The sequence below is a fragment of the Eleginops maclovinus genome, chromosome 20, assembly GCF_036324505.1.
Source record: "Eleginops maclovinus isolate JMC-PN-2008 ecotype Puerto Natales chromosome 20, JC_Emac_rtc_rv5, whole genome shotgun sequence".
Classification (NCBI taxonomy): Eukaryota; Metazoa; Chordata; class Actinopteri; order Perciformes; family Eleginopidae; genus Eleginops; species Eleginops maclovinus.
Genome location: NC_086368.1, coordinates 11,770,967 through 11,786,905, shown reverse-complemented (window position 1 = coordinate 11,786,905; position 15,939 = coordinate 11,770,967). Strand labels below are relative to the sequence as shown.

The 15,939-nt window shown below is 43.0% G+C and overlaps 1 protein-coding gene across 3 annotated transcripts in view; it reads left to right on the top strand.

Moving 5' to 3' along the window:
• cbfa2t2 (CBFA2/RUNX1 partner transcriptional co-repressor 2) overlaps window positions 1-15,518 on the top strand; it is a 33,965-nt gene extending 18,447 nt beyond the window's left edge. For 2 of the 3 annotated variants that reach the window (XM_063911817.1, XM_063911818.1), the window contains exons 2-11: window positions 5,302-5,451; window positions 5,598-5,839; window positions 5,950-6,039; window positions 7,971-8,155; window positions 8,249-8,502; window positions 10,015-10,100; window positions 10,293-10,485; window positions 12,481-12,549; window positions 12,761-12,951; window positions 13,657-15,518. In XM_063911817.1, the coding sequence (XP_063767887.1) occupies window positions 5,302-5,451; window positions 5,598-5,839; window positions 5,950-6,039; window positions 7,971-8,155; window positions 8,249-8,502; window positions 10,015-10,100; window positions 10,293-10,485; window positions 12,481-12,549; window positions 12,761-12,951; window positions 13,657-13,992 (1,796 nt within the window). In that variant the 3' untranslated portion in view covers window positions 13,993-15,518. Of the gene's footprint in view, window positions 1-2,305; window positions 2,447-5,301; window positions 5,452-5,597; window positions 5,840-5,949; window positions 6,040-7,970; window positions 8,156-8,248; window positions 8,503-10,014; window positions 10,101-10,292; window positions 10,486-12,480; window positions 12,550-12,760; window positions 12,952-13,656 lie in introns of those variants that run through there. The other variant, XM_063911815.1, reaches the window with a different exon arrangement.
• The last annotated feature ends 421 nt before the right edge of the window (window positions 15,519-15,939 follow it).

Below are 15,939 nucleotides of genomic sequence, written 5' to 3'. Positions count from 1 at the left end.
TTACAGACTAATTCCTTATTAAAGTCACTGCTGGTTTTATATACACTCTTGCAAACTCAGTAAAAGTGTCACTGTGATAATACATAGGCAACTTTTGTCTACAGTAGAGACTTAATACAGAATTTAATTTGAAACGTATAGATGCATTTAAATCTCCTTTTTATAAATAATATATATTTGTAACATGTAGCTTTCCATTATTTTGTAAACCATTTTGTTGCATATTGTAAAAAGTGCTTACGTGGAAGTGAGGCAAATGCATTGCTGCAACAGTTGAGGTGGTGTCAGTCCCAAGAGAGCAATAGTATAAATTAAGTTAATTGAAATAAGCAGAGGGGACACATGTCCTCTCATTTTCAGATATTTGACACCATTCACCCAACGAACAGCCTCTAAAATACCCAAGTCCTTGAACCTGTCCTTTCGCTATGAGGTTATAACTCCAACCTGACACTGAGAGACTGTTATCCGGTTTATAAGTGAATGTGGTTGTGTAAGAGTTGGTACAGGCACCCTTGTCTCTGCACTGTGTGTGTTTTTGTGTGTGTGGGTGGAGGTCAGGAGGGAGCGCAGGATAGAGGAACAGATGTGTGCTGTATTGTGGTAGTGTGCGTGGACGGACGGGGACCAGGTGCAGCCTTTGTCTTCCCGGCATTTAAGTCCACTCGCTTGCATTCAGCCGCCTCGTGCCTCCCCCCCTCCCCTCCATGTCCTCCTCCATTCCTTGGAGGGAAGGCAGAAGTGTGTGTGTTTGTGTGTGGAGGAGGGGCTGCTTTGGCTTAGTGAAGGAGGCTCCAGCAGTCCCTTATTCACCCCCCCCCCCCTCCCTCACAGGTGACTGTTGGAGGTCCCAGCTGGCCAGCTCTTGGCCGATTAGATCCATATGGTACAGGAGGAGGGGGGGGGGGGGGGGGGGGAGAGAGAGAAGTGCCCATCAGTTGCATGGGTACTAAGGGAGCTGTTAGCTTTTGCCCCTTAGCTTTCAGACAACTGCTATTCTTTTTCACTTCATCACTTTTTCCCACTCCTTGTATGTCTCTCCATTTTTTCAGTTTACTCTGGGATTTGTTTTAATAATATTCCCCTTAGTCCTCTTTGAAATATTGCTGTTGATCCGCTCTCTGCTTTTTAAAGTGGAGAGGGTGGTTTTAATTGCTGATTCTATTGAACTTGTTTTGTTTTGAACGTTGCAAGTGTGGGGCTGAATCAGTGTCATGCTTCTATAATTCCATGGAATACACAACAACAGGGTTTGATACTGTTTTTATAATAAATTGATTGCGTTTTTTGTGCACTCGTGTACATATTTAGCCTAGCTTAACACAAAATGTACAATTGGATGAAAAAGCTAACTACCCTCAGAAAAAAGGTAAATAAGCCTGCAGCAAAAATGCTCTTGTATTTAGACATGTTGATGTGCTAATTGGTTATCAACTGTAAAAACACCCTTTTGTTTTTTTCAGTTTGGAAAGTAAGGACAGAAAGCTAACCCTCTGGACTCCTTGTAGGGTTGTTTTGTTTTATACTACATTAAAACACACTAGACGCTAGGTTTAGTTTAGATAGTCAGCTTAGTTTCCCTCTTTACCAGTGTTTGTGCTAAGCTAGACTAACAATGTCCTATTCATATTTTTCTCAACTTATTTCTAGCCAGAAAACATTCATCATTTTTCCTTTATCAAGCTGTTGGTTTGTTTTAGTTTGCTGTGGGTGTTAACATAATCTTCACGGCCCACATAGTTGTAGCATTGCACATGCTCTGATTGTCTTTTTGCTCCTTGATAAATGAGTCAGGTCTGAGTTGCGTCTTCTCTCACCTCATCTACAATGACAGGACAGAGATAGCAGCGAGGCACGGGTATACACGCACCATCCTACATCAGCAAACACCCTCGCACACATATGCCCCGTGACTCTCAGCCGCCAGAGAGTTTTAACTTCAGTCTTAAACCACAAGCTTAGTACCTAACACTGAACACATTTATTTATACATCACATTTAGTTTCATTTATTTTTAGTGACTCAAAGTAGATCCATCCATCCTCTCTTTACGTAAGGAGGTAAATCGATGTTCCCGACACTTCATTTTCTTGTCATTTCCAATTCAATAATTTAATGAAGTCTTCAGTTACAGTAGTGGCTCAATGGGAATCACCATCTTCTGTCTCTCTAGTTCTATCTCTTTTTCTCTGAGCCTCATTCTAAATCCTCACCTGCAGAGGCAATTAAAGCTGATTGAATGATTTAATGCATACGAGCGTCACCTGAAGCTGAACAAACAAGGAACACCTGGCTAGCAACGTCAGTCCTCTCCACAGATACAGATGTAACAATTGTTGTAGAAAGTATGTAAGTGGACTGAAGATTCTCAACAAAGGAAACATCTTTATATGTATGTTATCTTTCTGAGAAAGGATGAATAGACAGAAGGGAGAACAGCAAAACGGTGAGCAGAAAAAACGTTTTTTGAAGAGAATAAATGAGGTCTTCTGGTTGCCAATTTCATATTCGGTTAAATTCATGTTTGTCTGCTGAAAGTGTAATCCATTTAGCTTCAAATGCATGACATTGCCATGTAATCCTTATGATGAAAAGTAAAGAGCATTGTGTACCTTTCCTTTGATTCATTAGGGCAAAGATGACAGGTGGCATTTAGACCAAACAAACGTCACACATCCTCCTCTCAGCTAACATTCACCTGGGTTAACATCAGACCTGTGTGTGTGTGTGTGTGTGTGTGTGTGTGTGTGTGTGTGTGTGTGTGTGTGTGTGTGTGTGTGTGTGTGTGTGTGTGTGTGTGTGTGTGTGTGTGTGTGTGTGTGTGTGTGTGTGTGTGTGTGTGTGTGTGTGTGTGTGTGTGTGTGTGTGTGTGTGTGTGTGTGTGTGTGTGTGTGTGTGTGTGTGTGTGTGTGTGTGTGTGTGTGTGTGTGTGTGTGTGTGTGTGTGTGTGTGTGTGTGTGTGTGTGTGTGTGTGTGTGTGTGTGTGTGTGTGTGTGTGTGTGTGTGTGTGTGTGTGTGTCTAACAGCTGCCTCCCCTGACTTTATACGATGGACTCAGGTGCTTTTAAGCTAGATGAAGTCATCCAGCAATGTATGCTGTCTAATTGACAGGCAGAGGCAATTCTCTATGGGCTGTCAGCACTACATGCATTGCACACACACCTGATGTCTCCTGTTTTGGACATTACCTCTGGCATGGCTTATAGACCATACCACATCTTAAGATTGCAAGAACACAGCTGTAACCTATTTTTCTCGGTACTACGCTGACATGGGATGTGCACTTATTCACATGTTGTATCTGTTGAGCACGATTATGTTATATGGCGTCATGTGGACCTGTCAGTAAAACAATAGGCTTTACAAGCAGCTCTTTGAAGGACAGTCAGTTTACAGCCAGTTGATCTGTCAACTTGTGAATTCATTTCAAGGCAACTAACTCCTAACTCATGTGTATGCAGTTGTTTACATGATCACAGTCCTGACCCTAAGGCCAAACGCCCTGTTGATTCTGTTATTGAGATGTCAGTCTAATTTCCTGGCCATACGGATGGAGTGTAAGCTTTGGTATTGGTGTGTGTGTGTGTTGAAATCGGCTTCCTGCGGTGCACTGGCAGGCCTCGTGTGATATGGGTCGGCAGTCCAAATGTCTACATAGATCCCTTCTTCCTGCCCCCTGTGTTGGGGAACAGGTGGAGTGATGGCAGGCAGGCCAAAGGGCTGAGAAAGAACGAGAGGGATATAGCACCTGATATTGCGATAATTACCTAATTCCCATATTACACTTAGGGGAATTAATTACATTCTCAGGTTGGTCATTATTTGATTTCAAAACTTTCTTTTTGTGTTTTAAAAAGCACCTCTTACTACATAGGAGAACATTTAAAAGATGCTGTATTTTGCTACTGGCCAGGTTATAAGAGTTGGGTTTTATTAGATTTTTGTTCAGGTTAGGTGGACACTTTGTTACATTTTCAGGGAAGTATTAGATTATCAAGTGCTACATTCCAAGAACAAGAGAGGGTAAATTGGAAGTCAAGCTGAATAATTATTTGCAGGTGTGGGCAGATCTTTCAGTCTAGAAAGAGAAAGCATTGCTGAGAGCTTTGCTGAAAAAGTTTATTTTATATGCACAAGCATGCTTGTCACTCAATCAAACAATCAAACAATCAAATTGTATTTATATAATCCAAAATCAAAAGTCTTTAGGGTGTTTACAGCATACGACACCCTGTCCTTAGACCCCGCAGCGTACACTGAAAACTCCCAACAAGCCCCACAATGAATGCTTGTTTATCCACTTTTGCAATTCTTAATGCTCTGATTTCTTTTATTTATTCAATTTATCCTTACGAGTTCTCACAAGTTACCTACTGACGGCTTAAACCTCCCAACTGAAGCCTTTATAAACTGGGACCCTGTGGCTCAAGGCCATGCAGAGTTCATAGCTGTGAAAAAGATATAATGGGTGCCATTGAAACCAAAGCCCTAAAAGCATGAAACCACATTTAAAAAGCTGCTCTCAGCTGACCCATGACCCGTGAGACCGTGCTTGTCTATTAATCGTCCATTCTTAAAGCAGTTAAAAAAGTCTGATCCACTCTAAATGGAGACGGGACCCTGTCTTCTTGGATCTCCAGGAGACAAAGCCGGCTTCTGATCCCACAGCTCCCTGCCGCCACACCCCCATTTCACTTTCTCCATACCCCTTTTCTGGTGGTCTCATTCAGCGGCAATAGCATATTGAGAAGTTGCGTTTAACATTCAAAAGCTTTGCCTATCTTGTTAGTAAAGCGTGAAATAACCCCGTCCCTTTCTCTCTCTCCGCGCCCCCCCCCCCCCCCCATTTACTTGGGAGCTCAATGAGGGGGCATTCTTCTCCCACACAATAGGCTTCTTCAGCATTTCTTCTGTTATTGATTTGAATAGTTGGGAGTGAGGGGCTAAACTTTAGACATCTGGCTCTTTGATGGCGGGGGGGGGGGGTGCAGGGTGGTTGGTGCCCTGGCAGTATGTGTTGTATGATGTGAATTGGGTTGTGGGGGTGGGCATTTTTGTTTTTTTTTCTGGCTATAGTCCTGAAACGTTTGCGTTAATTTAAACTATTAAGCTGAAAGCAAGATCTGCCTTTTTATTTGCTTGTTTATTTGTAATTCTTTGTCATTGTTTTTTCTTTCAATTAAGTAGTTGTATTTTCCAAATTAATTTGTACTTTTGTGTATATGCTGTACGTTTAATTTAAAGAAAATGTGACCCAGCATTTTTTATCCACAGCTGACCTCTCTATTTCCCTTTCTGCAGACAGTAGAGAGAAGAAGAGCCCTGCCATGCCCGGTTCTCCTGTGGATGCTAAGACTCATTCCAGATCAGCCCCCATCAGCTCCACTATGCCCCCACTGCCTTCTGTCAACCCCAGCGGCCCTCGCCCGGCCTCCTTCTCCACCACAGCATGTAAGGGTCCTTCTCTTACTTCAGGTTTCTTTGATTCTCTATATATAATGGTGTAATTTTCATCTTAAAGTTTATATTACTTATGCAAATGGTGTCCTAAATAGGGATAATATAAATTTCTCCCCTCTTCTCTGTTTCCCCCCCAGTGACCAATGGGAATCATCATTCCCCACCAACCCTGAATGCAGTGCCATCTCCACCGCAGCGTTACAGCAACGGACCGTCCTCTTCCTCTTCCTCATCACTGGCTAACCAGCAGCTGCCGGCCACCTGTGGGGCTCGCCAGCTGAGCAAGCTGAAACGTTTCCTGACCACACTGCAGCAGTTTGGCAACGACATCTCTCCTGAGATTGGAGACAGCGTCCGAAGCCTGGTTCTGGCCCTTGTGGTAAGTTGTTGTGTGAAAGATAATTTATTATAAAATGTTTTTATTTGATTTTGTCTTCTCTTCATGTGGGATAAACTGATTTGTGTAACCTCACTTTTTTTGTCTCCCAGAATTCGACAGTTACCATTGAGGAGTTCCATTCACGGCTTCAGGAGGCTACCAATTTCCCCTTACGGCCCTTTGTTATTCCCTTCCTCAAGGTAAACACATCTCCAACCTCCCATTCATCTCCCAATATTTGCTTTGCATTATTCAGTTGAACTTCTTCTCCCCGTCTCAGTTGAACTTTTACACCCTTCACCTTATGGTTACTCCATCAGAATAATCTAATGATCACCCGCACTTCTCCTGGCTGAGGTTGTTGACCAATGCAGCATCATTAATTGCAGAAAAACGTTACAAAGAGAATTATATTTAATTATATTACCTTCATTCAGTATGATGTCAATAATGGCAGTTACACCAGAGCTTGTGAGTCATGTTGGAAATATCATATATTCATTAGATTTTATTACCGTGTTTCTAGGATACGATGCAGTAGTCTATAAATCAGAGTATGTGTATTCTCTAACTGAATAAACAGCTTCTCTGCAGTTCAAAGTAACTTCTTGAGATCTGCGTGTTGACTTGACAAGCAGCAGATGAGATGGTGTGTTAAACTGCCTCTTGAGCCCCTTTGTAACCAGGGGTGTCTGCAAAAGTATACTTTTTAGTAGCTCCCCTCGGTAAAGCAGCCTATAAATCTTCAGTCAGTTGTACCGCTGTAACTTCAAGCAGTTGAAATCTGCTATTTTTCGACACTTACCTCTTAGTCACCTTTGGAGCCCCTCCATCTGTCTGCCTCAGAGTGCTGAGAGAAGAAACCTCTGTTCCCCTCCTTCTTTTAATTTATACGAGAAGGTGGGGTCCCTACAACTTGATTCCAATTCTTATTACAGTAGTCTGCACTAAGAAAAAGAGTAGGAGGGAAATCAACAATACAACAAAGTTAGGGTGAGGTGGATAAGGAGCAGAGAGGGAAAAGTGGGAACTCGGAAGTGTGAAACATGCCTATAAAGTGTTCCCTTCCCTTTTTTATGAGCTTAAGTGTGCCATATGGAGCCGCTGTCCTGTTTTAAAAAGAGCACTCAGCTGCCAAGGCGCCGCCAATCCAGCATCCGCCCCGCTGAACCCCAGAGAGCCCTCTGCTCAACTGACACAGAGCACATGTGTCCGCTAGCTGGGGCCCTGGGGAAGGAAGCAGGGAAGCATGGGAGATGGGGGGGAAAAGAGAGCACATGGGTGTGACAAAGAGTGGACCATAAAGCAGAAGTATCAGCACCTTTTGTGAAGAAGGTACAGATATGCTGAAGCTAGTGGAGAATGAGCAGAAAAGTACAAAGGGTCAGGCTCGGAGTATCTGCTAGGTAATGGCTGAACACGCCACATGATAGGAGGATGTCAGTCACAAAATGAGAACAGCATGGTTATTTAGTTGGTTGCTCAAGAAGAGGGAGAATGAGGGAGTGAGGAAGTGGCGTAATTGCAAACACACCGGAGTCTGTTCCTAATTAGGGAAATGTAGGGAACAAAAGCGAGATGGAAAGATAGGACGGAGACAGTCACAGATAAACATATAAAAAAAGAGAGAAGGTAAGCAATGAGGGAGAAGTGGAGTCGGTGTATCATTTGTTATGAAATGTTTCAAAGTTCATAAGCCTCTTTATCTATGCTGCGATCAACACATTGTAATGAGTAACCAACTTCAGCAGCAGCATAGAAAACACATCTATTTTCATGGAAGCCACAGCCACCATGTAGGCAGCCACAGAACAACACCCAGACCCAAATTGAGCCTTACAGCCAGACCTCAAGGAGTCAGTGTCCCTGCTTAAAACCCCCCACTCCCACTACAGCGTCTTCCCCGGGAGGCATAATGTACACTGTGTCTCTTAGAACTGGTAGTGTGCTGGTGGTCTCCTGGCTCCAGACCCCCCCCCCCCAATACTTTAATGACAAGCTGGCTAGTGCTAATTTCAGTTCTGTTTTACTCTGAATTAAAAAGTTAGATCTGACTCATGTGAGTGACAGATGGATGATATTTAGACTCGTACAACAGTGCTCCATCTAACCTTTTTTTCCTTCTATCCAGGCAAACCTTCCCCTGCTGCAGAGGGAGCTCCTCCACTGTGCACGTGCAGCCAAGCAGACCCCAGCCCAGTATCTGTCCCAGCATGAGCATCTTCTGCTGAGCACCACCATGGCCTCCTCTCCAGACTCCTCCGAGCTGCTGATGGAGCCTCCAGAGGCAGTTACAAAGAGACACAGCCCCCACAGGTTAATAAATAGTATATTTTAGTTGAATCATATATAAACAGCTGTCATTCTTATGCTCATTCGTCCAACCACCCACTGCCGTCTCTTCTGCAGAGCTAAAGAGAATGGTTTCCATGAACGTCCACCCGCAGCCATGGAACCCGCCGCAAAACGAATTTGCACCATCAGCCCTGCTCCCCGACACAGCCCCGCCCACCCGCTGCCCCTCAGTGCCCAGCTTCACCCGACCCCTCCACCCTTGCAGCACTACGCCCTGGATGACATCGCAGCACCACACATCCTACACCGCGAGCACAGCCAACGCATGTTGGAGATCCGCGAGCTCAAAGACAGACCTAGACTACCTGGTACGTAAAAGTCTTTCTTGGAGGCTTTCTTCGTCATTTGGTTCCATTGACTACTGAAATTGTATTTATTTTTAAAGAGCTCAATCTCAGTCGTAGCTGCTGGTAGTGGTAGCATTCAGTTTATTTAAACAGACATCAGACATTCATCAGTTTTTGCCCCTCCTTTGGTGTCAGTTAACACATAAACTTCAACTATTGGAATAATTACACAGATTACTTTAAACCCCAGATATTTTACTGTAGTGTGTTTCTTCACAACTTCAGAAATGAACATATTTGCAGGAACACACACACACACACACCTATGCTATGAGTGCTACGGGGTGGTCTGTGTGTTTGTGTAGCAGTCCCCATACATATCTCTGGAGTCTACACGTGTGTATAAACAGAGCCATACTGTCCAGGCAGGGAGGGTTGGATCTACTCTGGTGTATATCTACTCTCCGTTTGGGACTTGTCAGCACACAGTGGAAACAGCAGTAGCTCACAGACTCAGGCACACACACATGCACAGAAACACACCTTGATATGTTCATGGTAGAGGTGCTGTGTTTACGAGGCCTTAGTCCCTTGTCTGACAGCCTCCCGCCCGCCTGCCGCCACTTAACTCATACGCACACACACAGATACACACACACATAAACACATCAGTCCACACACTCGTGGCTTTGAACTGATGAACACTGATGAGAACCAGGAGAAGAGGTCGAAGAGAAAGGTGTGTGTGTGTGTGTGTGTGTGTGTGTGTGTGTGTGTGTGTGTGTGTGTGTGTGTGTGTGTGTGTGTGTGTGTGTGTGTGTGTGTGTGTGTGTGTGTGTGTGTGTGTGTGTGTGTGTGTGTGTGTGTGTGTGTGTGTGTGTGTGTGTGTGTGTGTGTGTGTGTGTGTGTGTGTGGCCGGCTGGTTGTGTTTAGAAGTGGAGCCACTCCACTCAGCCTCAGTGTCTCCCTACTGGAATGCTGTGAGCTCCAGGAGGGGAGGTACTACGGGAGACGTTTGGGGAGTGTGTGTGTGCGTGCGTTTGTGTGTGGTTGACAGCTGACTTCCAGATGTGTGCAGGCTCTGGCTGCTGGAAGTCTGTTTTGCATCACAGTCTTCTCCTTTTTCTCCTTCACCCGACCTTTCTCGCTTACAATCCCCCAGTTCAGCTTGACTCTTTTCTTATTTTTTGCCCTACATTTACTTTACCGCTCTCCTGTCACACTATATTATGGGTGTAAGAAAATACTGCCTTTTGAATAATGTCTCTTCTGCTATGTGAGGAAAATATATAATTCCAATATACGATCATAACAATAAATCTTGAACGAGGTGAAATAATGAAGCGACTGTATCTCAAAATGTTAAGCAAAGAGAAGTAATTAATTTTGATGAGTGTTGAGAACAGCTCAGATTTAACACAGATATAGACACACACACTTTTACCCACTTACTGTCACTTGTGGCTTCATTGTACATTAAAAAGAATGTTAATCACATTGGCCTGTGGTCTGTCTTGTGTGTGTTTTAATCAGGCACTAACGGGGGCTACCGCGAGGAACCAGTGGACCACAGACTGACAGACAGGGAGTGGGCTGATGAATGGAGGCATCTGGACCATGTAAGTCTGCAGACAGGCACCACTGCTAATGGCTTGTGATATAGAAAGCATGTTATTTTTGCAATTACAAAATAGCAACCACCTAAACAATATTTCCCCAATTTGTACAACATTTAAAGCGTTATTATTTTATAACTAGCTAAAAGCAAATTCAAGTCAGTGACATTTTGTGTATTCTTCTTCATCCTCTAGGTGTTGAACTGCATTGTGGACATGGTGGAAAAGACCCGGAGGTCAGTGAGCGTGCTCAGACGATGCCAAGAGTCCGATCGCGAGGAGCTAAACTACTGGAGACGGCGTTCGAGCGAGCAGGAAGACCCACGCAAGGGAGGCTCGGGCTCCACTCCCTTCTCCAAGACACACAGCCCCCACTCTGCAGAGTCGGGTATGTACCAGTATGTTTAATTCAATTATGTTAGTTTGCCTCAAAAACCAATAATTCTATGATTGGATTCTAACCAAGAGAAGATTGCTTTATGAGCCTGGGATGAAGTCACACCATTTGAAGTGATTTAGTTGCTCAGTGAGTTTTTGCGCTTAAAAAAATGGCAGTTCACCAGAAATGACAAAATCATTAAGTCTGGTAGAATTAACTACCATGCGGATGGTGTTATTTACCCAAGTCCTGAGAAGATATCCCGTGTAGTAGAACAAAAGTAAGTATACTTTTGTGTGTGCTTCATGATTTGGGTTTAAAAAGAACTGGTCCGTTAGATCCACTAAATATGAATTAGCATCAGTCTCAGATCTTAGAAAAGCCAAACGTATTGTCACAACAGATGTTTTGCATAAATGTAACTCTGATAATGCTGCCCTCGCAGTGCGTTCCAGTCTTGCAAAACTAGACAGCTAGCTAACAACTTTATCTTGTATGAAGAAGTGGAATTCCATTCACAAGGCTTTCTTTTCTTGTTTTTTACTGAAGTTCCAGCAAACATACAGGAGTTATTTCGTTTTTGTAAAACTGTAATCAAATAAACAAATAAAACGCACATGAGGTTACACTTCTTGAAGTACAATTCAAGCTGTTCATTCATTGCTAACACACCAGACCACGAGAGCTAGCATTGCTAATCAGATTACATTATAGACACTATAAGTGAGAATCCGAGACATTTGACGTAATTCTTGTTAATCGAAACAGAGTCTAGCATGAAATCATATTACATTTACTTACAGACAAATAATGTCCAAAGCTCAAACGTTTTAGATAGGATTTCCAGGAGCGGTGTTACAGCGTGGTCTCCCTTCGTCGAGTAATTCAGGAAGCGAACGAAGCTAGGCTTGCAATTACGCACACTCACTCTAGTACCGCAGTATGACCACAGGGTGGCGCTATCTAACAAGCAAAAGGCAAGATACACAAGAACTTAAACTGAAAACAATGCATTTCTTATGGAAGGCAGAACACTGATCCTAAACCTGAACTTCAATGCCGAGTGATTTTCTTTATAAGGATTTAAACTTCCTCAGATGGACAAGATTCTGAAAGTTGTGAGAACCAACCAGCACAGCCTTTCCTTCTATTTCATACTCTTTACGCCCTCTAGTGGTCATGAATAGGCTTGCAGCTCAGTCCCGGTGTCAGTGAGTCCCCTCAGTCTGCTGTGTCCTGGCACAGTTCTTTCTGAGTGCCAGCCTTGCCTTCCCCCTGCTGGTCCATAGTCACAGACAGGTGCCAGGACTGGCCTTGGCCATATCGGCCACAGAAGGGCTGTCCTGTCGTCCTGCAGGCTCAGAGACCCAGAGCTGGCTGACTCGCCTGAGCACCATCTGGGCCCCCAGCCGGGAAGCCCGCCTGCCTGGGCTTGAGCTGAGGAAGACTGCAGTGGGGGTGGAAATGGCGGCAGGGAGGGTGTATGCAGGCTTGGTTGATGAGAGAGGATGTAAATGAAGGAAAAGAGAGAAAGCGGTGGTGAGACGGAGGATATAAAGATGGGGGAAGAGGATATGAGCCAGGTGGCGGGGTTGGAGAGGCACAGTAGCGACACAGACATGAATTGAGATGAAGGAAAAGAGAGAGAGATTCGAGGGAACAGACAGAATGTTGACACAGCTTGTTGGTCCGCAATTCCCTCCAAGCCAAACACATTCCTTTCTAAAGCTGTCAGATCTCACATCAGTCCAAGACTCCAATAAACAACAATTACGTTTGTTGTGTGGCCTAGATATGCAGACTTGTTTGCATCGAGCACAAAATAAAAGACCGGATGACACAGATAATATCAATGCATGCCTCGGTGGCCTTTCTTTTGTGAGCACCTGTTACCTTGATTGAGCTGTCAGTCACAAAATCACACATTATTTTAACAATGAATCATCTTAATATCTTTGTAAGCCTTGGCAGGTGCTAATCCCTTCTGTCTCTTCTTTCCCGCAGACTCCCAGCGAGACTTTGCTCCTCGGCCAGGATCAGCATACGTTACGGATGAGATCTGGAGGAAAGCTGGTAAACACCCATCATGTTTAAGAAATGTTTGATTATGTATTGAAAAGAAATACATAAAGGTAATCCTAAATGAATTGTATTCAAGCATTAATTAAATGTAAAAAAAAGTAAATGTTTTCATCACATAACGTTAAACTGTGTGCTGATCCTTGATCTATTTTTACTGATGCTATTGCGCAGAGTTTAAACATTTATCCCCTCTGATGTACAGAAGAAGCTGTGAATGAGGTGAAGCGTCAGGCCATGGACGAGGTCCAGAAAGCAGTAGCAGAGGCTGAGCAGAAGGCATTTGAAATGATCTCCTCTGAGAGGGCAAAGATGGAAAAGACTCTGGCCGACGCAAAGAAGAAGGCTCAAGCGGACGCCATCTTGGTCATTAACGAACAGGAGGATTCCAGCGAGGTGAGCAGAGATCTAGATTGCGGAGGTTCTTTGAGTAAAACAGACTCCATACAAGCACACATTCAAAATCAAAGCTGCAAAAATCATATCCTTTTATAATAACATTTGATTAAATGACTATATCTCAGTGACATTAAGATATGGTCATCACCTGAGTCTGATGGTCAGCTCAGCTCTGTTGAGATTTACAGTCTCTATCATGTCACAGTTTTTTATTTTATTTCATGCAACTTCCCACATTTGTTTCACTATTATCGCACTCATCATTGTTTTGATGTTCACAGAGGTTTTGTGTAAAAGCTTCCAGATTCAACAGTTAGCAATTAGTCTAGCACCTAACACCTAGCCTCTAAAAAGCTAGATATTTCCCTCAGAAGATCAAAAGCCGAGCTTGATGTAGAATGAATATTAGACTTAAATTCATCAGGTAGCCAGAAACACTACTGAAAATAAATATCAACATTGGTCCTTGTCTGCAGGATTTGTTTATTGAAAACTGTTTGCTAACAAGTTTCCCATATCAAATTCAAAGGTATTAATCTGTCAATAGGTTCACAGGTTTTTTCATGCTTTTATTTTGGAAGAAGCTTACAAAGCAAACAAACACATATGTATTTGCATCCCTCCATATCCTGTCTATAATTCCTTCTTCGTTGTCTTTAAATTCCTGTGAAAACTTACGGTTGTCCCTCCTTTCTTCCTCAGTGTTGCTGGAACTGTGGCCGTAAAGCTAGCGAGACATGCAGCGGCTGCAACGCCGCTCGCTACTGCGGTTCCTTCTGCCAGCACAAAGACTGGGAGAGGCATCACCTCATCTGCAGCCCAGGACTTCAGGCTCAGCCCAAACCAGTTTCTGCCATCACAGCTAGCAGGGCAGCAGCAGCAGCAACAGCAGGGGTCTCTCCTATTGGCCTTGTCGGGGTTAAAACCCCCGACAGTGTTCCTTCAATCTGCAGTCCTGGTGGAGAGAAAGCTTCAGTTGCTTCTCGCTCATCCACCCCTTCCACCCCTGCCTCTGCCCCTGAGACCAACGGACACTAGGAAGTGAAAGACATCAGTGCTGAATGTGTCAACCTATCCTCTTTGTTACTGGGGCAATAATTGAACCAGCAGCAAGAGGGAACTATTTCTGGGTTAAGTTAGGGTAACAGATTTTTCATCATACTGTTTGGCAGTAAAAAAAAAGGACAGATTACGGATGACTGAGTGATATGTCAACTGGGACTTTGGCTTTGGCAAAGAAAAGGAGGATTCGTCTCAAACGCATCTATTGGATGAACAGATCTCCCTAACAGATGGAAACGTGTTTTTCTTTGTCCAAAAAAAACCCAAATGTTGGATCTGCAAGCAGTGGAAAAAAACTGAGGATAGCTTTCAGTTTATCTCTGGCTGAGGGGAGGAAGTTATGAAAGGGAGGCATATGAGAAAAGACAGAGGAGATGAAAAATCGTGAAAAACGCCTCCCCCACACACCAATACTCCCACTTTGTTGTGTATAGATTTAAGTTGGGGAGGTTTTGATGGAAAAGGTTGACAGTGTGATAGTACCAGCCATACAGCATCTGTCTTCGTCCTGTAGGAAAATCTAAGAGCAAACAACACAAGAGTCGACTCTGCAGCTCCTCCTGTATACATAAATATATGCTCGCCAAATTCATGTCAGGTTTTCATATGTGTGAATGTGTGTGTCATCAGTGAATATTGTACAGCATATGATAACTTTTGTCAAAGCAATATAAAAGTGAAGTGTTCAGGTATCTCAAGCCGCTTCTGCATCACCAAAGTTTTCAGTCGCTAAAGAGAGAGTCTCGTCCTTGCCTGTAAATGTTGTTGTGAACAAGAGATAATTATACTCCAACACCACATTATATCTACTTTTGTAACAAGCTTAACTAGGAACATCGGTCCCTTTTTTTCCTTTTTGATCACCAGAAATCTTCACAGGTGATCAGGATTGGATCAAGTAAGTGCAGGAGGATAAGGTTCAGACTTTATTCTGGCTGTAGTTTCATTTTGGCACTTGTTTGCGTCACCAGTTGTGTATGAGGGGGTCGCACGTTGCTCCAAATCTTCCACTACTTCAGTGATTGCAACTGGAGATTGTAACAGAGTACAGTCTTTAACCAAAGCAGAGATAAAGGATGACAATTAAATCAGTTTTATTTGTTTTAAATGTATCAAAAGGACGGAAATTGTCCCTGGTGTTACTGTTTCCGTGGTGTGGGTTTGGAGCAGCGACTATGTCCCATGGAGAATCTCAGGAGCTAAACTGTATTTGTATGTACAGATCTTTCTTATTTTCTTTTGTCGCAGTTAGGTTCGAGTCAAACCTTTAGTGAGGAACTTTGATTTATGGTACTCCGCTGTTGCATCGACACATTGTTCGTGTTTTTTTGTTTGTTGTAAGATGACTTTGTAAAGAATATTATGAGAGAATGCTTTTATTTTGTGAGCCACGATTTTCTTTGTTCTTTAAACACGTTCTTTTATTATGAGGCATACGTTCATATGGAAAAAGATATCTTGACATGAAGTATGAAATAAAGAAATAGAATTAATTCAAAAAAGGTTTTGTCTTTTCTCAAATTAGGAATGTTTGCTGAAATAAACTCAATTATTCAATTATAAGTCATGTTGAGAGGAGTTAAGCATGAAATAATACACCTGTACATGAACATGGAATGACACATCTCCATGTTGGACATAAAATTAAAATGTCTTATGTACTGCAACTGTTAGCAGATCTCAGATATAACTGCCTGATCAATATTAGTCATGAATATAATCTGCATAAATCAGTGAATTAGAAACTCCTGACAAAAAGCTGCACAATGAATTATAAGCTAACTATAATAATTCACAATCAATGTAGGGTCTAGTATTTTCAGTTTGCTTGGTTAGCATGGCGTTTATCGGGATTATATTATTGACTATATAAGAATTATTTCTAATTACAATCCTGCAATATATATATATATATAGTGCTTA